This window comes from Spinacia oleracea, chromosome 2, assembly GCF_020520425.1.
Source record: "Spinacia oleracea cultivar Varoflay chromosome 2, BTI_SOV_V1, whole genome shotgun sequence".
In the NCBI taxonomy this organism is placed as follows: Eukaryota; Viridiplantae; Streptophyta; class Magnoliopsida; order Caryophyllales; family Amaranthaceae; genus Spinacia; species Spinacia oleracea.
This window is the reverse complement of record NC_079488.1, coordinates 71,454,466-71,482,339: the sequence shown is the minus strand read 5'-3', so window position 1 is coordinate 71,482,339 and position 27,874 is coordinate 71,454,466. Positions and strand designations below refer to the sequence as shown.

The 27,874-nt window shown below is 32.2% G+C and overlaps 1 protein-coding gene across 7 annotated transcripts; it reads left to right on the top strand.

The window, feature by feature from the left end:
- Window positions 1–33: 33 nt before the first annotated feature.
- LOC110798746 (protein phosphatase 2C and cyclic nucleotide-binding/kinase domain-containing protein) lies at window positions 34–9,672 on the top strand. 7 transcript variants are annotated; one of them, XR_002536196.2, is made up of 17 exons: window positions 50–302; window positions 390–452; window positions 766–2,048; window positions 3,688–3,819; window positions 3,922–4,149; window positions 4,263–4,388; window positions 5,142–5,287; window positions 5,944–6,175; window positions 6,256–6,572; window positions 6,684–6,771; window positions 6,907–6,973; window positions 7,468–7,745; window positions 7,946–8,011; window positions 8,123–8,244; window positions 8,762–8,918; window positions 9,029–9,373; window positions 9,463–9,672. XR_002536196.2 is itself a non-coding variant. In XM_022003944.2 (16 exons), exons 3-16 carry the CDS (start codon window positions 1,020–1,022, stop codon window positions 9,275–9,277), a joined length of 3,237 nt encoding a protein of 1,078 aa, XP_021859636.1. In that variant the 5' UTR covers window positions 50–271; window positions 390–452; window positions 766–1,019; the 3' UTR covers window positions 9,278–9,672. The 7 variants fall into 7 exon arrangements, 5 of the variants coding, with proteins under 5 accessions (XP_056692964.1, XP_056692963.1, XP_021859637.1 ...); XM_022003944.2 differs by having other exon boundaries at window positions 50–271; window positions 9,029–9,672; XM_022003943.2 differs by having other exon boundaries at window positions 9,029–9,672.
- Window positions 9,673–27,874: the final 18,202 nt, after the last annotated feature.

Here is a 27,874-nt window from a genome sequence, read left to right as displayed (position 1 = left end):
TTGCAAGATTCCAGGAGTAAAAATAGATGAGTCGTTGAAGTCTAGTCCAAAGTTCACTCAATTTGCTCACCATTCCCACACATGCAATGTTACCATAACCAAATTTTTTACTCTATTTTTTTTTTTCTTCTTCTCACTTTCTCTCTCCTCCTAATCTCACACATGATATGATCCCTACTTAGACACGTCCGCCTTCTTGTCCTCCTTAAACTCGAGAACTTAACTCCCCCATTTCCAGTTTTCCATTTGACATAATTCCACACTATTTTTAGTAAGAAATTTCTGCAAAATTCTCTGCTTTTGTAAGTTTTTGTTCATTCTTTGACTTCCCTTTTGTTAATTTTCCTTTTAAGTATAAATTAATTTCTCTATTCTTTTATTTATTATAGGAGAGAATTGGTGTCAGATCAAGCACTCAATTCCAATAAAGGGAATAAGGAGAAGAAATTATTGTAAGTCCAATTATTTATTTTCAATTACAACTTCATTTAACTGTCTTTCTGCTTTTTTTTTTCTTTTTCTGCTGTACTTTTTGAATGTGGGTCTTTTTATTTGTTCTCAATTATTTATAGATAAGGGTGTCACGCTTGTTAATAAATTAGCATAAAATAATCGATTTTTTTGGTTTATTATAAATGGATTTATTTGATTCTATTTAGTAAATTTGAGTGACAATATTGATGCTCATTGTTTTGAATTTTGGGTAGTTGCAAATTGAATATTTCAAGTAATTATGGGGTTGATGTTTATTTTTGGTTTGAACAGTTTGGATAAGATCACTCATTGTTTCAAGTAGAGCTGTCAAAAATCGACCACGCCGCAGTCTGCCAACGTCGATTTGGGTAGAAGAGATCATTGCCAATTTGAGGAACATGGTTTGTTAGAATTTGTGATTTGGTGGAGGGTTTTAGTTGGGTTAAATTGCATAAGTTGTGTTTACCAGAGTTGGTAATGTTGAAGTTGATGAATGTGTTGAGAATTTCAGCTTATGGGTTTGCCTCAGTTATAGTTTATGAGTGATGGGCTGTGTTTATTCAAGATCTTGTATAGGTCAGGTTTGTATTCCTAGAGAAGCGCGAATTAAACAGGTTGAAAATGCGAGGGGTGCAGAGATAGATGTCTTCTCTCCTGCTAAATCTGAAGGGCAGGATGATCAAGTTCAAGAATTGAACCAGTTGAGCTTTGGTAGGGACACTGAAGCTGGTATAAAGAGGCTTTCTAGAGTATCTGCTCAGTTTTTACCACCTGATGGAGGGAGAACAGTTAGGGTACCATCCGAAAATTATGAGTTGAGATACTCATTTTTATCTCAGAGGGGTTATTATCCTGATGCTCTTGATAAGGCTAACCAGGATAGCTTCTGCATTCATACACCATTTGGGACAGACCCGAATGATCATTTCCTTGGAGTATTTGATGGGCATGGAGAATATGGGGCTGAATGCTCGCAGTTTGTAAAGCGCAAGTTGTGTGAAAATTTATTGAGGGGTAGTCGATTTCATGTTGATCCTGTTGAAGCATGTCATGCTGCTTTCTTAACAACTAATTCACAATTGCATGCTGATAGTATAGATGATAGCATGAGTGGTACTACTGCTATTACAATATTGGTTAGGGGTAGGACTATATATGTTGCCAATGCAGGTGACTCGAGAGCTGTTGTAGCCCAGAGGAGAGGGAAGGATTTAGTGGCTGTTGATCTTTCAATTGATCAAACTCCATTCCGTACTGATGAGCTTGAGCGAGTCAAGCTTTGTGGAGCAAGAGTTCTTACCCTTGATCAGATTGAAGGGTTAAAGAATCCAGATGTGCAGTCTTGGGGTACTGAAGAAGATGATGAAGGTGATCCTCCCAGGTTATGGGTGCAGAATGGGATGTATCCGGGTACGGCTTTCACTAGAAGTGTTGGTGATTCCATTGCTGAAACAATTGGAGTTGTTGCTAACCCGGAGATAGTTGTCATGGAGCTTACACCAGATTATCCTTTTTTTGTCATTGCTAGTGATGGTGTCTTCGAGTTTCTTTCAAGCCAAACTGTGGTTGATATGGTGAGTGTTTTGTTTCCTTTGTTTTATGGTGATGGTTTGTGTCGTGGAAGAATTTTACATAGGAAGATCTTTTCTGATGGTTAACTTGGGAGTTTCTTGTAAACGAATTTGCGTTTAATTAAGTTCAGATTAGATCTGTAGTAAGTTGCTTTCTTATATATCAGGCTCCGAGATTAATTTGGATATACGGTGTTGGCATCTGTGTCCGTGATTCATGGAAAATATAAGCCGCTAGCTCCCTGTTTTTCATTTGTAATCCCTGAACTTGGAGTTACCTATGATAAATCTTTACTTATTCCTTTAGCCAAACTCATATTTCATAAACAGTTACGAATCTCTTGTTTTTTGCCCTTTAAGCTGCATTGAACTGGGCAAACTGGCCTACTGGGCAGGGGTAAAGGCTGTAAAGTGGGCACTGTATAATTACTTTGTTAGGAATACCTTGAAACAAAAGGAAATTAGTTGGAGGAGATAGAAGGGAAACAGAATCAGAAATTCTATATATTTAGAGGATGAGAGAAAGAAGGAAGGTTGAATGTTGTTGAGATTTTCTTTAATTTATTTTTTAATTTGGGAGATAGCAAGCCTCTCGAAAGCTTGTATTATCAGGCCTTTACTCTGTTTTTTAGAATCATCAATCAAATTCATCCTGTTCCTTTTCCGGCTTGTGACTCCCGTCTATCATTACACTAACCTCTCTCCCCATTTAGATCATGTTATCGTCTTATGAAGTCATCTATATATCATTGGAAATATTGACATCAGCAGTCCCAATTATAGGCGGTTTGCTTTGAAAGATCTCAACTTTTGATTAATTCTAGCCGGTCCTAACTTTTTAGGGGTATCATCTCAAAACAGGGCTCATGCATATCGATTAAAATAGTCACCAAAACCCAGCTCTACCACCCTTATTTCTTTCTCTGTTCACCTCCCTGCCCAGTTTCAAGTGTAGCTATATTGATCGGTTGAGCAGGTTAATTATGGGCGAGGGCTGTTTTGAGATGACATTCCTAAAAGTTGGGACCACCTTGAGTTAATCAAAAGTTGAGACCTTTTGAAGAAGGCCGCACATATTTGGGACTGTTAATGTCAATTTTCCATATACCATTCGTTAAAATTTCAATATCTGATAATCTTTTCTGTTTGGCCATAAAGCAATGCGTTTTAAGATAGGAGTGATTCAAGGTTTATGAAGTGATGGAATTTCATACTTCGTATCACTTTTCTCCTCAATAGTTCTAATTCCTGTGCCTACCTCTGAGGCTGGGCCGCCTGGCAACTTTTCCGCTTATTCATAGATGGTTACTTGTCTGGTTATGGTTACTGTAAAAGGCTGTTTTTTCTCCTCTAACATACTTTTCGTTCTGTCCCTTGAGATACCACAGCAGTACATTCTCATTGTCCACCCTCCCAAAATTTCTTGCCAGCTTTCTGATTTTGCTTTTCTGACCTGCCTTGATTTGTTGCACCGGTTAGTGGTAGATGTTCTGACAAGAACAATTGTTTTCTACATTGATCCTTTTGTCCCATTAACAATTATGGCCTTCCTAAATAATGTTAGGAGTATTTCCTAATCCTTTTTTTTTAGGGATCCTAATCCTTTATATATCTGTCTCTGGATTTAATCTTCTCTTTCCAGGTAGCACTACATAAAGACCCTCGTGATGCTTGTGCAGCTATTGTTGCTGAATCATACCGGCTTTGGTTGCAATATGAAACTCGTACGGATGATATAACTATAATAGTAGTGCATGTTAATGGGCTAAATAATGTAAGATTACTTCGGAAACCATCAATTTGGTGGACTTTTTTGTGTGCGATTAACCATCAATTCCTTGCTTAATCTATTCGCTGTTTGTTACATTGTGTCTAGGTTATGGAGGGAACTACAAGTCCTGGTCCCACTATGATTCCTTCTACTCCTCAAGTTGTGGAGTTAACTGGATCAGAGTCCCCTGCAACTATGAGCATGAATTCTAGGAACCAACGTGTAAGGCATGATGTATCACGAGCTCGCCTTCGTGCCATTGAAAGTTCTTTGGAGAGTGGAAATGTTTGGTTGCCTTCATCTCCAGCACACAGGAAGACTTGGGAAGAAGAGGTATTCGTTTAAAAGAATCTCACTGATGACATAAAACTGTTTTCATGTGAATTCTGGTTTCTTCCTTCCTTCCAGTGGTAAAAGCTTGTCGTATCTCTATGTCAATGTGACAGGCACATATTGAGCGGGCATTACATGATCATTTCCTCTTCAGAAAGCTTACTGATTCTCAGTGCCAGGTCCTGTTGGATTGCATGCAAAGAGTTGAGGTTCAGGCCGGGGATATTGTTGTGCAGCAGGTAGCCACATATCTTCTTATAGATAATATGGAAAGATTGGAGGTTAATTATTGGTAACAAGTCTTTGCATATGGATTAACTTAAGAAGTTGAGATAATCTGCTAATGGAATTTAATATTAACTGGTGTTTAGGTTTCTTGAACATAGAAAATAATCAAAACCTTGGTGATTCACACGGTCATTGACTTGGTGTTATGTATTCAGATTATAGAGGTTCGATGTTTGTTGTTATGGACAAGTCATGTAAGAGTAAATTTAATGTCGTAAGTCTTGGTTAATGACACATAAGTATTTTTCCTTTGAAGGGGTTAGAGGAGTTTGTAATATTTTTTTTCTGGTTCGTGTTGTATCTTGCAATATTCTAGGAGTGTGGCTAGCTTGGTTAGTGAGAACCCCACTTGATTTTGGGTGTGGCCCTGGATCAATTCCTTACGTTGGGAGGGAGGAGGGGTTGGGGGCTTGGGGTAGTGTGTGTAATACCAAGCTTGAGAGAGAGGCATAAATGTGAATCTTACTCTCCTCAACCCTGCCTCAACTATTATGTCAAAATTTTCTTTTGGATGCCCAAATTACTTATGAAGGTACCAACAGTAGATACAAATATTTAAACAGTTCAAGTTTAACAAAGATGGGTGAAAGTTAGGAGACGTTGTAATAAATGATGTTTTATTACATATTTTCATTTCCTGAACATGGGAAACAAGACTGTGACCTAAAATTTGATACATGTCTGAGCTTTATTTGATTTTGCAGGGTGGTGAAGGTGATTGCTTTTTTGTTGTTGGAAATGGAGAGTTTGAGGTTTTTGCCACACAGGAGGAGAAACACGGTGAGGTACCAAGAGTTTTACAGCGATACACAGCTGAAAAGTTATCGTGCTTTGGGGAGCTGGCGTTAATGTGAGTTTTCTTTTCCATTGAATACACCGTGCAATGTTAATTTATACTCTTCTACCAGTTGGAGAGAATAGTGGTTTTCATTAGCGAGTACCTAGTGTTCTTTGGTTGGAATAGTTAGATATGGATTTTGTGGATCAGTAGCTGTTCCCCGGTTCACTTGCTTGGTTAGCTTATAGCTTTCTAAGTTGGTTGAAAAGGAAGAAAGGAAAGAGAAGAGAGGAGAAGAGAAGAGAAGAGAAAGGAAAAAGTTAACAGTGCTGTTGTTTGGTTTAGTAAGTAGGAACTTGAGAGAATTCTTTGTTAGCTAACGAATTAGAAAGGAAAAGGATTAGAATGAAAGAAACTTAAGTTATTACCATCCAAATGTCGCCCAATTGGTAGGAAGTAGGAACGTGAAATAATACTGGTAAAATACTAAAATGGCCTTATCTTTTCCAAATTCTATGCACAAATTGTATACGCGCATGGTAAAGTGGCATTTTTTCTTGATGTAATTACTAGCTTGAGGTTGTGTTGCTATTGACTATTGAAAGACCTGTCTGAAGTTCTGAACAGTAAACAATAGTTCAATTTTCTGTTCAGCTTTCGAGTAACTAGGTGACATACTGACATTAAACAATCTGGTAATACCACTTATTGTAGCTTCTGTCCTGCAGGAATAATAAACCACTTCAGGCCTCCGTGCGTTGTGTGACTGGTGGAACTTTGTGGACCCTGAAAAGAGAAGATTTTAGAGGAATTCTAATGTCGGAGTTTTCAAATCTGTCATCCCTGAAACTTCTACGATCGGTGGATCTTCTTTCAAGATTAACAATCCTACAGCTTAGTCAGATAGCGAATTCTCTGTCAGAAATTTCTTATTCTGATGGGCAGTCAATAGTTGAACAGGTAATGCTACTGTTGGAAAAAGGTCTTTTTTTATGTGTTAGTAAAATGTCTGATGATTTGTTTCTTGTACTTCCTTGCAGCATGATTGTGTATCTGCATTGTACATAATCCAGAAGGGAAGAGTAAGGATAGAATTTGATGTCGATGCTTTGTTGAGTCCGAATGTCGGCAGCTTGAAGTGTGATTATCTAATCGAGAATAATGAGGAACACGGTAACAGAGGAGTGTTGGTAGAGAAATCCGAGGGAAGTTATTTTGGAGAGTGGGCACTTTTCGGTGAGAAAATTAGTCAGTTGGCAGTATGTGCTGTTGGGGACGTCGTTTGTTCTGTTTTAACAAAAGACCGGTTCGATATTGTTGCTGGTCCACTGACAAAAATTTCACTGGAGGATCAAAAGTATGTTTGCTACATTGTGTAGTAAGTAAACTCATTGTTAGAGGAGTTCCTGTGTTAAGAGTTAACAGTTGAGACAGAAATCTTTAATTCAGGTTGCTTGATATGGTTCAGGTTGAAGGAGCTTCCGGTGGTCTTAGACAAGGAACTTGAAACAAATATTCAACCATTGGTCCAAAACAAAGTTCAACTCTCTGATTTGGTGAGGATCATTAGATTATGTTCCAGGCATTGGTGCTTCATGTCTTAAAAGAATCATTGAATATGTTTTAGACATGGGTGTTTCATGTCTTGAATGAAACATGCACTTGAATAACTTATGTCTTTGACCTTGTAGGAATGGAGAAGGTGCTTGTATTCGACTGACTGCAGTGAGGTTGGACTTGTATTTCTGAAAGGTTCAGGTGGGAGAAGCTCTTAGTTAACTTCTGGGCCTTGTCTTTTAAGCTTTTCCTTTCCTGGGCTTTTTGTTGGTTTATGTTGCATTACAATTACGATGGAATCTGTTTTCTTTTCTGAAACATCTTGTTTGTGAATTTTCTAAATGCTTAAGGAGGGACCTCTTGTTTTGATTACTGATCTTTACCTTTAGGGTTTTCCCTCACCCTGGCATTTAGATGCTGCCAATAAAGTTAACTATATTTATGCTGTAATTATCTGTAAAATTTAGGTTAGCACTTCTATAAAACCAATTTCATCATAAGGTTCTGTTCCTCATTTTCTGGAATATGCAATTAGGCCCATTACCATCTTTGTTCGTCATGATATTTATTTCCTCGTTCCTGTTTCCTTGCATCGTAGTTTCGACATAAGTGATAGATAATTGAAGAATAATGGTGTTGTTAGAGTTTCTGAATGGTTGATAGATTCTTATGTGAACCAATATTGGTTTGTGCAGAAAAATTCCTTAGCTTGAAAAGGTTTTGGAAGCAGAAGGTTAAAATGCTTGGTAAGGAAGATCAGGTACTAAAGGAGAAGAACCTGATGAAAAGTTTGAGCGATTCCGTATGCTTACCACAAGTTATAGGCACGTGTGCTGATGAAACGCATGTTGGAATACTACTGGATACATGTCTGGCTTGTCCGTTGGTTTCAATCCTAAATAAACCACTTGATGAGTCATCTGCACGGTTCTATGCTGCCTATGTTGTTATAGCACTGGAAGAGCTCCACAAGGTCCGTTAACTACTCCTTGCTTTATTTTTATTTCTTTTTGTAGTTTAAATGTTTAATTAATTTTAATATTTTTTGCACCATTCCCTCTTTTGGGTTTGTCTGAGAAGGCTATTTCATGAAGTTATTCTTGTCTTGTTTATCCACTAAGGAACTTTGGGGTTCACTTGCTCATTTTTCTTTGTATTCACATGATTCTACAGAAGGGTATTCTATACAGAGGTGTTTCTCCTGAAGTACTGATGTGTGATCAAGATGGACGCCTACAGGTGAGTTGCATGAGAATCCGTATTTGCATGATTTAGTTCCAACAACAGTGTTCTTTTGCTTCTCATGAACATAGCTCAGAGGATAGTATGATGAATGTTTTATGTTTGTAGTTTGTAGACTTCAGATTTGGGAAGCAATTATCTGGTGAGAGGGCAAACACAATCAGTGGAATGGCAGATTCTCTATCTCCAGAGATAATACTGGGTAACGGCCATGGTTACCCTGCTGACTGGTAATATTCATATGATGAACACCTTTTCTCCTCTAGTCTCTGTGGTGTTTGGTTCTGCAAATCTACTCTGATAGTACTATAACATTTTAGTACTGAGTCCCGAGATTCATATTATTACTCCATTTGTTAACTGATTGTAAAGATGAGAATGCGGGAAGATTTTCCATTTTCCTTGCAAAGGGTAATTTTTTTAATTTTATTTTTATAAATATTTTTAGAGGAAAAAAGGATTTCTTCTCCTTCTCTATCTCATCTCTATTCGAACTGAAGTTATACGCCTCTCCCCTTTCTTCATAGGGAATTTCCTTAAAATCGATTCACGAGAATGCATGGAGATGTATTTTCCTGACCAATTATGAATCTGTTGATGAAATTTGGGTTCAATTAAATTAATTTGTTTTACTCACTTTATGGTCATATCTTACCATCTCGAACTATTTTTTATAATGCTGATTGCTGATAAAAAACTTATGTTTCTTTTTTTGGTACTTTCTTTTAACAAGCAATTTTCCTGCAGGTGGGGTTTGGGAGTTCTGATATATTTTATGCTGCAAGGGGAAATGCCTTTTGGATCGTGGAGAGAGAACGAGCTTGATACAGTTGCAAGAATCGCAAAAGGGCATTTTAATCTTTCTCATTCTTGCAGTCCTGAAGCCACCGATCTTATAACCAAGGTCCTTCACATTACACTATCGTACTTAATAGTTGATACCTTGAGTTTACCTTTGGTTAAATTATATTTCAGTTTTTATTATCTGAACAACTCTTATAATTCATTATCCAGTTACTTGAAGTTGATGAAACCAAGAGACTTGGAAACGATGGACCTGATTCTGTCAAAAATCATCAATGGTTTTCTGGAGTTGACTGGGAAGGGATTACAGATCATAATAAAATCCCCGTTCCTGATGAAATCGTTTCTCGGATAAATCACCATTTAGAGAGCTACCTCGGTGATACTTCCCCGGCACCATCTTCACCCCTTCGGAATGTCGAACAACTCAACACCCCGGAGTGGTTTGAAAACTGGTGACACGTACCGATACTCTAGGGTGTGAACTTCACTCTATTTTGCCGTTTTTGATGATGATCGTATAGTATAATTTCCGAGGAAGCTGCATTGATCAAGGTACATTTTTTTTCATCATCTCTTCCTTTTTTGTAAAATATAAGAGGAATGATTGTGCTGAAATTATCCTCTTTTTTTGGGTGACCTAGAAACTTAAATACCATTGAAGCAGAGCTAGATGCCTGTAAATAAGTATAGTTTGTAAAGAGATTAATTTTCTCCTTCTCATGAATTCCTCCAGAGGTGAATTTTGCCTCCCCACTGTAATTCTAATGTTGGATGTCGGTAGATTTACTCGGATTTATCGACAGTCTCATTGAAATACAACTATAGAAGGAATATGTATATGTTTCTACAAAGTTATGCGCCTTCTCTGCTACTTGATTCAGACACTTGATGATAGCCTGTATCCAAGGCCCTGTTACGTGTCGTTTTTTGTTTCTAGTTTTATGTTTTTTAGAAAACTAAAAATAAAAGTATGGAAATCATAAACGTAGTTTTCATTTTGTTGTTTTCAGTTTCTAAAACTAATAGGCTTACTATCAATCCGTGGACTATGGACTGTGGTGCACATAGAGCATGGTGCACCAAAAGAACATATGTGCATAAGCAAAAGAACATGACACTACGGCGAAAAAACATGCGGTATAATATTTCACTTTTTTGTTATAAAAATAATATATTATTTTACTATTTATTAAAAATCTAAAAAAAAAAAATACGCATGTTCTTTTCTCGTAACCAGATGTTCTTTCAATTATATACTAGTGTTCTTAAGGTGCACCATGCTTTACAATCCCACTTGCATGGACCCGGTCCACACTAAAATTAGCATGGACCAGGGTGTTTTCGTAAATTAGTAGCAATGAATCAGTAGGATTTCACGTGACCTAACCCACATCCTTCCCCTTCTTTCTCCACCTTCACAGGCATCACAGCACACCACCCTTCCATTTTCTCTCTCCTCCCTTTTCCCATGGCTTCCAAAGAGGACCAACCTATCTCCAACGATGACAATTTCAACGATGATGACGATGACAGTGAGCCTCTCAATAGTGACGACGATGTTGTCGTTGATTCAATTATCCGGCGAAGATTCTACCATCGCCGGTGAAGTGCAGTGTGTCGGTGAAGCTTCATGTTTAAGTTGGTTACGGAAGTGATAAGCACACCTATATGGATAAATCATTCACAATTATTGTTTCATCTACAATAAGCATCAGAATCTCAACTCCACTTTGTTTTGTCGCGGGTAAAAGAAATAATTTTGACTTAATTTGTTTATAGTCTATGACTGAAGTTGTTAATTAGATCTGCTAAAAGCTGCCTTTATAGGATAAACTACGCACAAAAATGTCAAGGCCTCTCCATAGAGGCGTATCTGGTGATTAAACATGGAGTAGTAAATATTTAAAATATATAGTTAGTATTATACATGATATAGTAAATCTTACGATTAATGATGGTCATCCACTTGCAGAGTTACGAACATAGTTATTTTTGTAGTCATATAGTTATTTTCGTCATAATATAGTAAATGTTATTACTAATAATATATAGTAGAAAAAAAATAACATAAAAATACACAGTAACTATTTAAAACATATAGTTACTATTATAATGATATAGTTACTCTTACTATTAATGATGTCCACTTGCAGAGTTGCAAACATAGTTATTGTTATAGTCATATAGTTACTGTCGTCATAATATAGTAACTGTTATTACTAATAATATAGAGTAGAAAAGAGAACATATAAAGAACATAATACTACACATAGTAACTATTTCAAACATATAGTTACTATTATATATGATATATTTACTATTACTATTATTGATGGTCATATAGTCACAGAGTTCCAGACATAGTTAGTGTTATAATCATTTAGTTACTGTCTTCGTAATATAGTTACTCTTAATTATTACTAGTAATATAGAGTAGAAAAAATAACATACAAATTAAGAACATAATAATACGCATAGTAACTATTTCAAACATATAGTTGCTATTATGCATGATATAGTCACTATTAATAACTCTTTTTATTATGTAGTTACTATTATAATCATATAATTAATGTTATCAAAATTAAAAGAGTAACTATTTCAAAAATAAGATTAATTATATATTCATTCTTGTCGACAAAAAGAATAAATTATAGAAACTATATGTTCTGTAAAGTAACTATATCTTCATAATAGTAACTATATAAAAATGTATAGTCATTTCGATATAAATAACTATTATATCCAAAGAGTAAGTATATGCTCGGTAAACTAACTATATCCTCATAGTAGTAACTATGAATAAATAATAATATAGTCATTTCAATAAGAATAACTATTCTTTCCAAAGACTAACTACATCATATAGAAAAGTAATTTTAACTGTAGAACAATTACTACGAATTATATTTTAAAATAAACAATATAATATAAAAAATTAGAAACTATATGTTCTGTAAAGTAACTATATCTTCATAATAGTAACTATGAAAAAAATATAGTCATTTCGATAAGAATAACTATTTTATCCAAAGAGTAACTATATGTTCTGTAAAGTAACTATATCTTCATAATAGTAACCATGAAAAAATAATAATATAGCCATTTCGATAACAATAACTATTCTATCTAAAGAGTAACTAAATCATATAGAAAAGTAATTTTAACTGTAGAACAATTACTACGAATTATATTTTAAAATAAACAATATAATATAGATGCTTTAGAGGTCATATAGTAACTTTTTCGATTATAGTTACTATTATTTCATATAATTACTGAAATAAAAAAGAGTGACTATATCAAAAGTAAGAGTAATTATAACTCTTGAACAATAATTAAGAAAACATTAACTACATGATTAGTTGTTTTTAGCTACAACATTCTAATTATTTACATCTATTCAATAAGACACATTAAACTCAAATGTTTTTGAACTAAAAAGTGCTAATCGCTACGTCCACGTCCCTTGTTTACACCAACACGTCCTCTCCTTCGACGCCCGCGTCCTCTCTTTTTTCTACCACGTCCTCGGTTTTCATTGTGGTCAACATTTTCTTCTTCTTCTTCTTCTTCTTCTTCTTCTTCTTCTTCTTCTTTTTCTTTTTCTTTTTCTTCTCCTGCTTTTGTTTTCCTTGCAGAAGTTATTCTTCGCACGACTTCAATTATAGATGAATCATCTTTGTATTCTGTATTAATAATATATAAACTAAGTTAATAATTTAACATTTACGTGTGAAAAATGACATAGTAACTATGTAAAACATATAGTTTCTATTATACATCATACAATAACTCTTAGAACTAATGATGGTAAGATATTTGCAGAAATGCATATATAGTTATTGTTATAGTCATATAGTTACTGTCATAATAATATAGTCACTCTTATTACTAATAACATAGAGAAAAATAAAAAGAACATAAAAATAACAAAATAAACATATGGTAACAAATCATGATAAAATAAACATAATACCTATTTCAAATATATGGTAACTATATAAACCATATAGTAACTATATAAAACATATAGTGACTATTATTATACTATAGTAATTATTGTACACATATAGTAACCATTATAATCATATAGTCACTATCTAAGAAGCGGACAAAAACATATTCTAAATAACATAGTACATAATGCAATCGTATAGTAAGTATTATTTATCAAAAAGTCACTATAAACTGTTCATAACATAATAACTATCTTAAACACATAGTTACTGTTTTAAACTTATAATAACTTTCTAAAAAAATATAGTAACTATTTTAAACACATAGTTACTGTTTTAAAGTTATAGTAACTTTTTAAAAAATAAAGTTACTCTAAAAAAAAAACTAACATAAACACAACGAATATTTCAGTGACTATTAAAAACAAAGGTGACTATATCATTTATATACTAACTATGTGAAACACTAACCCTAATGTCAACAAAACAACAAACATTTCAAATCACTCAACAAAATAATAACTATTGTACACATATAGTAACTATTGTACACATATAGTAACCATTAAAATAATATAGTAACTATTGTACACATATAGTAACCATTAAAATCACATAGTACCTCTTTAAACCATATAGTTACTGTATTACTCATATAGTTACTATTTAAAATCGTGAAGTCACTAATCGAATTCGCGAAGTAAAAACGATATTTCGGTAAAACACAAACATTAATTTCTCCAAAACAACAAATATTTTCAATTTTAAATAAAAATAGACTTAAAATTCTTTAAAAAACAACAAACCGAGATGTGATCTCTAAAAATTCTTGCGAAGATTTGTAGGCGAGCGCAAATTCTTCGATTCGATTTCGGCAACGACGAACCTCCTTCTTGATCTACTACTTCCTCTAATTTTTCCTCATCTAATAAATCCAATTGTAAGAATTATAAGATAATTACGAAGAAAATCGAAAAAAACCTAGAAATTTGAGCTAAATTTTGTAAAGCATAGATAGAAAATGAAGAGAGAGAAAATGAAGAGAGAGAAATGAAAGAGAAATGAACAGAATGTAGATCTGAAATTTTGAAAAATAAAAAAGTTTAAAACGTATTTAAAGTGGGCTAGACACATATCGCATTGAAACTCTTTAAAACACATAGTAACTCTTTAAAACACATAGTTACTGTAATACGCATATAGTTACTATTTAAAATCACAAAATAACTGTCACGTGACAGTTACACATGTTGCCCATACAAATTACTCCGTTGCCCTGGTCCATGCTAAGTTATTGTGGACCAGGTTTATATTAGTGTAAATACATGCTTTATGTGCACCGTGGTGAACCTTCTACATTGCGGATTTTTTAATTCATGATTTCAATGACTTTTAAAATCTAGAACCTAAAACTGAAAACAAGCAATGATAGCGAACTTTGTCATGTGTTGCTATGAAATGAACTTGATAACTATCATCTTATGGCGCTGCCCGTCTTAGAATTTTCGACCTATAAATTTCAAAAGTTCCTGTAACTTTTCTTGACATTGTGTGGGCGCACCCTTCTGCAAATGATAAAAATGTTGAAATCTCCTTATACTAGCTTGTGCGGGCGCACCATATGCTTGAATTTCATTTTTTCCCTTCTAACTCTATCAAAAATCCTACAAAATCAATCAAAACGAAATAAAAACTAAGGAAAAACGAGTTAAGCTAAGAATCATTACGAATTCAATTTAAACTAAAATATAAGTAAAATCATAGAACGATGGCGCTGTTTGATTTATCGCGCTTATCACCGATGCTTACCAAAATCTAAAATCAAAAGGTCCGTCAACCTTTTTATTTTTAAAGGGAGAATGCAAACTACTACGTAGTATATTAATTTAGGGTCCATCAACATTTAATAATTCCATTCCAAAATTAGTAGTCTAATTACTACTTGTCTAAAGATTATGAAGTCTTCCCTATTGGCTATTGTCCTATTATTCGTAACACAGTTTATGATGTTGTTCCATAAGACAAGTGTGGGGAGCAGTTGCAGATAATTTGCATAAACTAAGAGAACATGTTGTTGATGACTGGAGATTAAATGAAGCAGTTGAAATTCATCAACGCTCAGATTGTACAGGGGTGTGCATGGTGCTCTTGGTGCACCTGTCCCAAAACGCACATAAATAACAATAAAACGCAACAAAAATAAAAACCGCAAAAAAAAGAACATTAACAAAAGAACATTAACAAAAAGAACATTAACAAAAAGAACACTAACAAAAAGAACACTAATATTGACAAATCAGACAAAATGTACAAATATAAAAAGCAGTTATATTTTTTCTTGTTCTTTTAAGTTCTGGAAATGTTCTTTTCCAACCAATTTACAGTATGTTCTAATTAAAAAATAAAACGACGAACCTTTGATGAACTTTAAAACTAGATCTATATTTTTTCTTGTTCTTTTAAGTTCTGGAAATGTTCTTTTTCAACCAATTTATGTTCTAATTCCGTTATTTTATTTATCAAAAGATATCTGAAAACAACACTATAAATATGTAAAAAGAACAATTGCTGATTCTAAAAAAGAACACACTGTCTTGATGCCACAGAAATAGAGAGTTATAAGAAAAGAACATTAAAATTTAAAAAGAACATAGAATTAAGAACGAGAAAATTTACCTTAATCACCCGATGCACCTTCATCAACAGCATAAACCTCTTTGAATGAATAAAAAAATTCAAAAAATAGCGAAATTGAAATAGTATTTCGCTTAATAAACTAGTTTTTTGTAAACGTAATTCAATTAAAATCACATTTCAGAGAAAGAAGGAGGAGAAAATTTGTTTTGAACTTTCTCTCTCATAAAATCTCTCTTTTGTTGGGAGAAACTAAAAGCACTCCTCTTTCTCTCTCAAGAATGTGTTTCTAAAATGAGAAGTTATGAATCCAATAGGAGAAATATTATATATATAGAAAATGAAAAATAAAAAAAATAAAAAAAAAGAGGGGGAAGGAGAAGAAATACAAGCCATGTTCATGATAAGAACGGTGCACTTGTTTTTTTTTTTTTGGGTTTTGTTGTTCTGTTCTTTTATGTTTATTAGATATAAATCTTAATGTTCTTTTATGTTTGTTCTTTTTTCAAAAAGTACAGTATCGAAGAGAAAATGAAGCTTTTACTTGACCAGCAACAAATGATGTTAAATCTTCAAAAACAGCTGAGAGAACAAGAAGAGAGGCTGAATAAACAAAGCAATTCCTCAAAAGAACAAAAAGAGGATGAACCTAAAAGAACATTATAAATAAAGAAAAAGAACATTATAAATACAGAAAAGAACATATAATGTAGAACACTTATTTTAACCATGTAAAACAACATTACCAATAAAAAAACGAACAACAATAGAGCATAAAAGAACATAATAAAGTAAAGAAAAAGAATATTAAAAATAGCAGAAAAGAACATATCATGTAGAACACTTATTTTAACCATGTGAAAAAAGAACAACAAAAAAGATAAAAGAACAACAAAAATGGTAAAAGAACAATTTGATATGAAGTGTGTAATATCAAAAGAACAACAAGCTAAAGCAAAAAAGAACAAAGAACAACAACCTAAAGCAAAAAAGAACAACATGTTCAATAATTATTTTTTGTATTATTACAATCTCTTAATACATATATGAGAACCAATATATAAAAGAACAAAAGATAAGATTAAAAGAACATATAAAATCGAAAAAAGAACAGAAATCAAAATCATCAGAAATATATAATCAAGATACATTAATCATCAAAATTATCAAAATATAGAATCAAAATACATTAATCAAGGTTATTGAGAAATGCAGAAATCGAAATGATCAAAAAAATCAAAATAAATTGAAATGATGAAAATAATGAACATGGAAATCAAAATCATCATAAATAAGTAATTCGTTTTAAAAAATTGAAAAATTACCTTCACAAATCGGATTATCAGCAGAGAAATTCAAATTTGAAGAAGAAGAATCAATAGAATTTGATATTGAAGTAGAAAAATCAACCGATATCTGAGAATTTTTCATTACTTTCTCTCTCCTCTTCACAGTTTCTCTCTCCTTTCCATAGTTTTTCTCTCTCCTCTTCACAAATTCTGATTTGAAAATCATAAAAAAGAAGGTATATATACCAGAAAAATGGAGTGAAAAACAAAAGAACGAAAAAAAAGGGACAGAGCAGTCATTGTTCTTTTTTTTAACAAAAGAACAACGTTTGTTCTTTTTTTTAACAAAAGAACAACGTTTGTTCTTTTTTTATCAAAAAAACAACGTTTGTTCTTTTCTTCTCCGGATTCAACAAGATATCCGCGTTTTATATTTATTGCATGTCGTTTGGACACCAGTGCACCAAGAGCACTGTGCACACCCCTGCACCATCATATTTGCGGAAATTCATGACGAAATGAAGCAGGAGATGATCCTTATTTCGTGGTCCATGTTAATGCATGGTACATGTCCTTTTTCTAGGAGTATATTACTCGTGTATCGTTATTTAACGTTCGTGTTTATTTATTAAAAAAAATCGTATGTAATGTGTCAAACTGTGATATTAGCCTTTCTCCCTCATTCCCTGTTACTCGTTAGTAACCTCCTATTTCTCTCTCTGTCCAAAATTAATAGACGTATTTGACTTTTTAAAGCCAGACCTTAAACCACGAGTAATAATATAACCAAAAACATTAACAAGTGTATTATTATATATATTTACAATCAACATCTATTCTATTATGATGCATTGGCCTAGTGGTTAAGACTGATGACCTGTGTATAATAGGTCTCAAGTTTGAATTCCTCCACCCCCATTTGTAATTTATATTGCATTTGTGGCTCATTCGAAACAATAAAAAATCTATTCTATTATATTTTAAGGAGTCCCTAAACAAGTTCATCTATCACGTGACGCTTATCTGTGAGGAAGTCTTATTCTATACTAGGTATACCATTGAAATGATATACTAATATTTTGCATTTTTATTTAGTACCAAACCACATAGTTTGGTACAAGAAAAGTAGTTGTATTTTCTTATGCGATACCAAACAACATAATTTGGTAACGTGGTTTCATTTTTATTTGGTTCCAAACAACATAGTTTGGTGCTCACAAGTCAAAGATAAATGTTATTTTTCGTGGGTCAGACTCAACTTATTACTTGAACTCACCATTTAGCCTTAATATACAAATTGAAGTTATTATTTTGCCCTTAATATACCATTTTAATGGTATACCCAGTATAGATTCAGAAATCCTCCTTATCTGTATCTCAAATTTCAAATAAGATATCCAGCAAAGTTAAGCCATTTAATGTCTACTTTTCAGAAGAAAATGCTATAAGTAATAAGGATAGTCAAATAATAGTATGATTCAATCAAGATTTTTTACACAAGAACAAGATTATGGGTTTCCCTAAAAAATCAAGTGGTAAATGTTGTAAGTAAGAAAGATAATGTAATAAAGATTTAAAATTAGTATAAAGCGCAATGTAAAGAATATTAATGAAATAGACTAAAACGGGAAATGTAAATATAATTTTGAAACGGATGTAGTATGACAATGGAACGCGGTGAAGGGTTACATTTTTTTCTCATGACTTCGGATAGAACTTATAAGATGCACCCTCTCACATTTTCCCCTTACATATAAGGAGAAAAAGGTCAAAAGATGAGAGAGACCAAAATACCCTTAGATGCACAGTGCATCCGGATGTACCTAGTAATTTTTAGACTTCATAAAGCAAATGTTTACGAAGTAGCCTATTTGTTACTGGCCCATCTTTTTTTTTGACATAGGCTCAAAATTTCATAAAGTAAAGAGTCTTACATAACTGCACTACATACTAATAACATTAAAGCCTTTATAGACCATTATAAATACTAAACTAAAAATCATATTAATAGATAAGTGGATAACGCAAGGGCAGTGTGCTCTTCTCGTTTTAGCTCGTGATTGTTGAAAATCCTTGCTAACGCCACTTACACGACGATATCTTGCTAAGGCAATTTGCATATGTGTTTCCTTTATAGTAGATGGCGCTGATGTTAGGTCTTTTGCCACTAGAAGTCTCTTGAAAGCACCTGTAAAACTTGGGGAACAAGGACAAGAGAGAAAGAGAACCAATGTCACATGCTAGGTTAATAGAACTTGTGTTTTGCACACAAGCGTCTAAACACAACTTGTTTACCGTGCTATAAACCGCCATAAAATGGGGAGCAACATTCAAATAAAGAATTTTGAAAGCACTAAGAGAAACCCTCAACGCTAACCTAAAAGGAGAAATAACAAAAGTTACCCTCCACAACTAAATGACAACCCAAACCCGAGGACACTAAACCTTTCTATTACTCATTACTCCCTCCTTAACCAAACAACTAAAATTATTACCCCCAAGCTCACTCCCAAACTCAAAGGAGATCACTTCCATTCTTCTAGCATCAACTTCAGAGATGGATAGACTCAATTTACCACACAATAACTTCTCAAACCTACCAACAAACCACTCGTTTGAACCTCAAAGGGAATAAACCACCTACAACCTGAACATCAAAAAACACAGGTGACCACCTGTGGCAACAACCTTAAACAGACCATTCTTAGAAAAAACAAGAAAAAACAAAAAAAAACCCAAAACGCATAATTAAAATGAACATCTTAATTAACTAACCTAGAATCTACCACAGAGCAAAGCACAGGAGGACGAGCACACACACAAATGACAATTTAATCTCAAAAACTTGAAACCCTAAACTAACCTTTACTGTCAAGTTTAGGGTGGGTCGACACAACAAGACAGTCGTGGATACCTTTACCGTCTAGATCGGGATGGTCCGACACAAATAAGACGACAACGATTAGAAAGGACTCGAAAACAAGCCAAAAGTAAAGAATCTAACACAGGGCACTACCCAAAACCTAAAAAGAGAAACAACTCAAAACAAACGCTTCCAATTCCAACAACAAACCTAACCCTAAAATAATTACCTCACCGACAACAATGGCGGTGGCGAAGGGCAGGGATGGAAGAGGCGACGCCTAGGTTGAATCTCCGACCCGATCAGTTAACCTCCGAACACAAAATCAATTGCTTGGTTACTCTACCCGAACAAGAACCTCTACACGCCACACTAAACTTCGGCGAAAAAAATAACGAACCAAAAGGAGGTAGAAGCGGACACTTAGCTCCTCTTTCACCTTCCCTCCCCAAGAAAGGGTTTTGTACTTTTGATTTTCCGGGGTTTCCTTTCTTACATGTGTCTCTTCTCCCCCCCCACCCTATTTTTTTAAAATTCTTTATTATTTATTTATTTATTACGCTATGTATAAAATATTTTTTTCACTCTAATGCGCTCAATATATCTCCGTCCTCTCTCCCCCTCCCCCAACAAACCCTTTTATTATTTTTAAGTTTGTCCATACATAAGTTAATTACCCCCATATTTTTAAATTTCGTGCTTTACTCAAGTTTGTGCACGAGTGTTGGAGTCGATATTGTTGGAAAGCGAATTGGCTTCCATTGTTCTTCAATTTCATGGATGTTAGAACTAGAGGATCAACTACAGGAAGCCATTTTTAGTAGGGGTGGAGTTGTGGAGAGACTATTAAGTTATTTTGGAGGCGCTTGTTTTAGTAATTTGAAACTGCCTAAGTATTTAAGGGATTTATAAGAGGTTTATCTTGTTTTAATTGCTAAAATTAAAAAGACGATTTTAAAATGGAGGGCTCGGATTTATTTTGGGAAAGTAACAGTTGCATACTTGCAATTCAAAATTATATCCAATAATTGTTGTAAGTATTTAAGCTTATTAGTATGAATATATTTTTCAAACAGGAAAAGTCATGTAATAAGGATCCTTTATATTAATTAAAAAATGACCCAATTATATATAAAGTATGGACACGTAGAATTTAGTGTGCGTGCATAATTTTCTAATGTTTCCCTAAACCTAAACCCTAAACCCTAAAAATTTGACATTTTATTCATGGTACTGTAACCAAATATTTAGTTATAAATTTTATTCATGATAAATTATTGAAACTTATTATACCTTTTCGGAAAAACTTCACTTGTGGTGTTAACGGACAATGTCCTTTGCCTTTGGTAAACTTATAGGACCCAACCGGAGTATTATTTAAACTTATAATAACTTTTGATTGCAGCTTATTAGAGGTGATTTGTAACTAGATCCAACCTAATTACTACCTTAATTGGTCATTATTTGTTATAAAGGTATTTACTACTACCCCTGGTCCTAAGACTTCTTTACACGAATACGTGTTCAAAGTATGAAATCTTTTACCGTAAATTTATCATTATTATTTATATCAAAATATTATTTTGTGGGATTTTGTTAAATTAGTCTCGGTATGTATTTTCAAAACATCAAATCATTGTCTTCTTATTATTTTCAATTTCAACAAAAATTATTATTTAGTGTACAAACAGTAGCGGAGATAGGGGGGCGGGTGGGGGCGGCCGCCCCCCCAACAATTTTAAAAAACACTAATATATAGTAATAAATACTAAAGTATATCACTAAATGTTACTTGCCTCAATGGTTATTTCTAGTTTAACAACTCATTTATACTCCTTGATCTAGGGTTCAAATCCTAATACCATGCCTTTTCTTTTTAGTTTTATTTTTTTTCCTCGCCCCCCCTTATTTTTAGCTCCATTTTTTTTTCTCGCCCCCCCAACGTTGAATTTCTGGCTCCGCCACTGTGTACAAATAGAGTCAGGGTCATACTAACGTTATCCTATATACATACTGTCTTAAATTATTAAGGGCCTTGTATTTGTAATTATTCTTTATATGCTCTAATATCTTTTGAATAGGTCGACTTTATAATATTTTAGTATGCAATATAACACAGTTCATATTTGTAACTATCCCTTATATAGATTATAAGTTATCAAATGTTAATGACTCCGGCCTCACGTCACATTGGTCACTGTAAGCATAAGCAACTCCCTTGGCCATGAGTTCGATTTTTGCTAACCACATTTAATGCGCTAAGTATATCTCCGGCCTCCCCCCCCCCCCCCCCCCCCCCGCGGTTTTAAAAAAAATTGTACTTATTTACGTTTAAGTCTACAAAGTTTAAAAACCTCCAAAAACCGGAATAAAACAAAATTAAATAACATTGGATAGTCATAGTAAATAATATGAATACTGTAAACTAAAAAGTAGCGGTAGAGTTAAAGTAGATCACGTTTTAATACGAACTTTATTCACGGTTTTATTTAAATAATTTTGAAAATATTAATTTTATTAAAGATGACTAATAACGTTTTCAAACCGGCACGACACGACATGTTTGCAAACCATTCATTTTTTATACTAGAGTAACGTTTTTATTAACCTCAAAGGGTATATATATTATCAACGTACATTAGGAATATATTATAAAATTCACACTAAATAAATCTACGATATTAAAAAAATAATATACTTCACGATTACACAAGATTATTTACATAATTTATCATACACAACACTACACGTTTTCCAGCTCTACCTTTCACCCATAATTTGTGTAAAGGTTCAGATATATTCGGATTACGGTCTCGGGTCGATTTCGGATCGGTTATTTAGGTAGGTATGATTCTTGACCGGTCCACCCAATACTTACATGTCTTGCCTCTCCTATATTTTTCCAAGTTGGTGACACTTGTACCATGATTATCATTTCATCTTTATGCTAACTAAATTATATCAAGGAAGTAATTTTTTTTAGTAAGATTTTTATATTATTTAGTATGACGAGTATTTTTTTTGTAACTTTAATTTTGCTTTGAAATTTTTTAAGTTATTGTACCTGGCAGAGGGTATTGTTAGTTAGGAGAAAGAAAATATTAAAATAATGAAATAAATAAGAGTAATGAACTCAATTAAGAAGATTCAAATATTTTTGTTTCCATTTCAAAACTCATATCTGATTTTTGGGCAATAAATTGTATACATGATCAGTTCTTGGTTTGACGTTGTGGTAAAAAAAAGTAGTGTTTTAATTCTTTTATTATGAAAAAAGGTTTAGTGTTTATAAGTTATATATAACTAAAATTTCATACTATATTAAATATGAACATACTAACCCATAAATATAGAGTCATGAAAAAATAAATTTAGTAGGGTGATAAGTAAGTTTCAATTAATGAAATTACGTATTTACAAAATTTTACTCTACACACACTCATGAACTACCTATAGTAAAATATATATGTCGCATTCATATAAAAAATCGAACAATAATTAAGTTTTCGAATAAGAAATATATATGATACAATTTTTTAAGCCAACATACGCAATTTTTAAACGTTTTTATAGATCTAGATTAAAGACAACCAAGATACAAATCATAAGGGATTATTTCATACAAAAGCTCCCGTCAAAATCTACGAGATAATGACTCTAGTTATGGTATAACAAACCAATATAGTTTTGGGGATGAGGGTACAAATCTATTCATGAACCAAACTCGTCCGATTACGTCCTTTAATCCAATTTTCGTATCAAATATTAGCAATTTATTAGTAACCCTACCAATACATTTTAAGCCCGAATCAATTAAACAAAATCATGTGTTCACTTCATTTAGCAATCAAATCAATGAGAAACATAAGTCAGTTGTCTAAAATTATCTTAGTTGAGATCAATCAAACATGTAGCACTTCTATCCGTTTTTTGTCTTAATTTAGTGCGGAGATTAAAATTTTAGCCCTAAAAAACCAATCATCGATACATATAAGAATATAATATTCGTGTGTGATTTTATAAACAAACGTCGACTTCCATGATCTAAAATATGTTTTTATAAACTTGATTAGTATACAATAAGAATTTAAGTTTTAGATTATCTTAAATTATTTCATAATTTCTATTATTTGGTGTAAAAGACAAAATTTTATTGCGTTGAAAGTTGCAAGACCTATAAATAAATTACGGGTGTAAAAGTGGTGGTAAAGTATGTAAATATTTTTAGCAACAAAATAATAATAAAAAATATAGTATATGAAAAGGTAAATCACCCAAAAATTACGAAAAATTACTAAGTACATTTTTAAAACAATATCAATACAATTAGTGAGTTTTACGTATATGTTCTTTGGTTGTTTAGGTTAGTAAACGTTTCTGAAAGGTTTTAGATTGACATCATAAAACAAATTAGATAAATACACTTTCAAGATAATTAATGATTTTATATATTTTGAAAGGTAAAATTAAAGTGACATTATGTATAAACTTTAAAAAAAGACCCATAAAAACAACAAAAAAAGACGGGGTTAAGTTAAATCTTTAGGTGCTAGATTGAGGGAGACCATATTTAGTGTCTATATTATTTATTATATCAAAACTTAACGCAGTCCATCTATCCGTTTTTGTTTAACCGTGAATGATCTATCCTCGATACATATATAAGAATAACATGTTCGTGTATAGGTTTATAAACAAACATCACCTTAAGTTTATGATCTAAAATAAGTTTGGATAAACTTGATCTATAAAAGATTAGGAACTAAAGTTCTAAGTTATCATTATTATTCCATAATTTGTATTATGTGGATCAAAGTAAAGATAAGCATATATTGCTTGAAAGTTGCAAAGCCAATAAATTAATACGGGATGAAAAAGTGATGGTTTAGTATGTAATTATTTTTATCAAAAAAGATAATGAAACATATAGTGTGTGAAAAGGTAAATCACCAAAAATTATGAAAAAGTACTAAATTCATTTTAAAACACTATCGATATAATTAGTGATTTTTCACATATACATTATTTGGTTGTTTGGGATAGGTAAGCGTTTCCGAATTTTTTTACTTTGAAATCATAAAACTAATTAGATAAATACACATTTAAGATAATTAATAATTTTATATATTTTGAAAGGTAAAATATATTAAAGTGGCATTATACATAAACTTTTTTTTAAAAAAGACCCATAAGAAACTAAGAGACGGGGTTAAGTTGAATCATTAGATGCTAGATTGAGGGAGACAACATTAATTTAATGTCTATAATACTCATTATATAAAAACTAATTGCACTCCTTCAATTCTATCTGTTTTTGTTTATCTTTGTTTTAGGAGATTGAGATTTTAACTGTGAATGATCTATACTCGATACATATAAGAATAACATATTCGTGTATGGTTTTATAAACAAACATCACCTTAATTTTTTTATGATCTAAAATAAGTAAGGATAAATTTGATCCGTATACGATTAGGATTTAAAATTCTAATTCGTTATCTTAAATTACTCCATAATTTGTACTCCCTTTTTTCCATAATGATGTTCTAGTTTTCACTTTTCACGTTTGTTAATGCACATTTTGTATCATTTTTATCTTTAATTACACATTAGATAAAATTATAAAACTATGATATTCTTAAATACTCATTGAAACGAATCAAACAAGACCCCACTGAATATGTTTTTTTCTTATGTATTGAAAAAAAAATAGAAGACTCTCTTCAATTGTGAATAGTGTCAAAATTCTAATTGGAACATTATTATGGAACGAAGGTAGTATTATATGGTTCGTAGTAAAGATAAACATATATTGTTTCAAAGTTGCAAAACATATAAATTAAATGGTTTAGTATGTAAATATTTTTATTAACAAAGATAATGAAACATATAGTATGTGAAAGGGTAAATCACAAAAAAAAAGTACATTTTAAAAACTCTATCGATATTATTAGTTATTTTTACATATACATCATTTGGTTGTATGAGTGGGTAAACGTTTTTGAAATGCTTTATTTTGAAATCATAGAACAAATTAGATAAATACACTTTTAAGATAATAAATGATTTTATATATTTGAAAGCTAAAAATAAGGTGACATTATACATAAACTTTTTAAAAAAGACCCATTTTAAACCAAAAGATGGGGTTAGGTTAAATCATTAAATTCTAGATTGAGAGAGAGACAACATTTGATGTGTACAATACTCATTATATCAAAACTTATCGTACTCCATCTATCCATTTTCCTCTATATTAGTTTTAGGATCAAGATTTTAATAGTGAATGATCTATCCTCGATACATATAACAATAACATATTCGTTTGTGAATTTATAACAAATATCGACTTTTATGATAAACTTGATCCATATACAATTAGGAACTTAAATTCTAAGTTATCTATTATGTCGAGTAAATATAAACATACTTCCTCCGTTTCGAAAATATCGCACCGTGGTTGACTTTTACTCCTCTAATCATTACTTTGACTCTTAATAGCTCAAATCTTGTGCAAGTAAAAATTATAAAAATTAATATTTAGAAAATATATATCGATACGGATCTAACATGACCCAACATGACTAAAATTTTCTTACGTACGAATCACAAAAAATGGCAAAAGGTTGTAGTGTGGATAGTATAAAAAACAAATGGTGCGATATTTTCGGAATGGAGGAAGTATATTGCTTTGAAAGTTAAAAAGCCCATTTATTAATTATGGTATGGAAATGTGATGGTTTTGTATGTAAATATTTTTATTTGACAAAGATAATGAAACTTATAGTATGTGGATGGGTAAATCACAGAAAAATTATGAAGACGTGCCACATTTTAAAACTCTTTCAGAATAATGAGTGATTTCATATATGTACGTTATTTGGTTATTTGTAGAGATGGATTAGTGTTAACGGCTTACGACCTGCTTAATTAAAGGGTTAACACGACACGACACACCACATTTAATTAGACGGGTCGGGTTAGTGTTGAGATTATCAATACGAAAATGACACAATTTAAACCGCCCAAGGAAAAACAACCAATAAAAATAGAGTGACGTTAACAAAAAAAACTCATATTGTATATTTCTAATCTTACATCATTCACAATGTAAGAGACTTGAAGAAAAAAAAATTATAAACATTTCGAAACATATTCATATGGGATCTTAAATTGGATCGTATCGGTTTATAGTTTCACAATATCAAGTTGTTATATTTTTTTGACATACGTATTTGGAGATATTTACGTTTAAATATTGCACTTAAATATGTGTAAAAGACATTTAAATATTGCAGATTTTTTTTAAATCAAGCTGTTCTTGGCGCCAATGAAAGACAGTGGGTGAAAATGACGCAATTCCCCCTATTTTTTCTACTTTGGCGCTATTTACCAAAAAAATTAGACCAATCACAATCTAGGGTTTGACACTATTTCAAACTCTGGAGATACATGTAACCTTTTTACAAATTAGGCAAAAAGAACATAAAAATGGTAGGACGAGCATCCTTATTCCCTCCCCAAGAGGATAAGCTAGACACCTATAATTGATTTCATACATTTTTTTTCAGGGAATTGATTTCATATACTTGGATCATATTGACAATTCAAAGATTATCGATCATCAATGTCATAATAATAGAGAGCAATATCGACAATATATACATATGGTTTTAGGGGTTAGGGTTAGGGTTTAGGGTAGTTTTTTTTGGTGAGCATTGGGAGCGTCCACGTAGGGTTGTCTAGTCACTAATTATATTTAAAAAGACAAAATAAATTAAATACGTTTAAGATAAGGAACAATGAGTTTTTTTTAAAAAAAAAGATAGGATTAAAGTGAATATTTTAAAAGATAAGATTCGTTAAACACATAGTAGTACATTTTTATCATTAATAAAAAAGATATCATATATACATAAACGACAACTTTTATGTAAGACTGTCTTATCGGAAAAACCACTTTGATTGGTTAACTAATTGGTTCAATTGCTTAACTAACTAGTTCTAGTGCTTAATTAAAAGTAATTAGTTCCATTACTTAACTAATTGGTTTCAGTATTTAACTAATTAGTTTCAATGATTAACAAATTAGTTTCAGTGATTAACTAATTAGTTCCAGTAATTAAGTTATATGACACCAATGTGGTCTTTTGTGTAAGACTTATATAAAAGTTTGTAATTTCATATCCAATGTTACATTTGATTCCTATATAAACTCAATGATATGATATATGATGCATTTTTGATTATGAACGTAGATCGATCTTCCCGAGTGACATTCTGGTGTTGAAGGAATATATCATATGCT

What these genes read in the sequence shown, in the direction of transcription:
- LOC110798746 (XM_022003944.2), top strand. Translation starts at nt 1,020, where the DNA reads ATGGGCTGTGTTTATTCAAGATCTTGTATAGGTCAGGTTTGTATTCCT. An exon ending in AAGTTCAACTCTCTGATTTG is followed by an intron (nt 6,772 to 6,906) that starts GTGAGGATCATT and finishes TTGACCTTGTAG; the next exon opens with GAATGGAGAAGGTGCTTGTA. An exon ending in CCACCGATCTTATAACCAAG is followed by an intron (nt 8,919 to 9,028) that starts GTCCTTCACATT and finishes TTCATTATCCAG; the next exon opens with TTACTTGAAGTTGATGAAAC.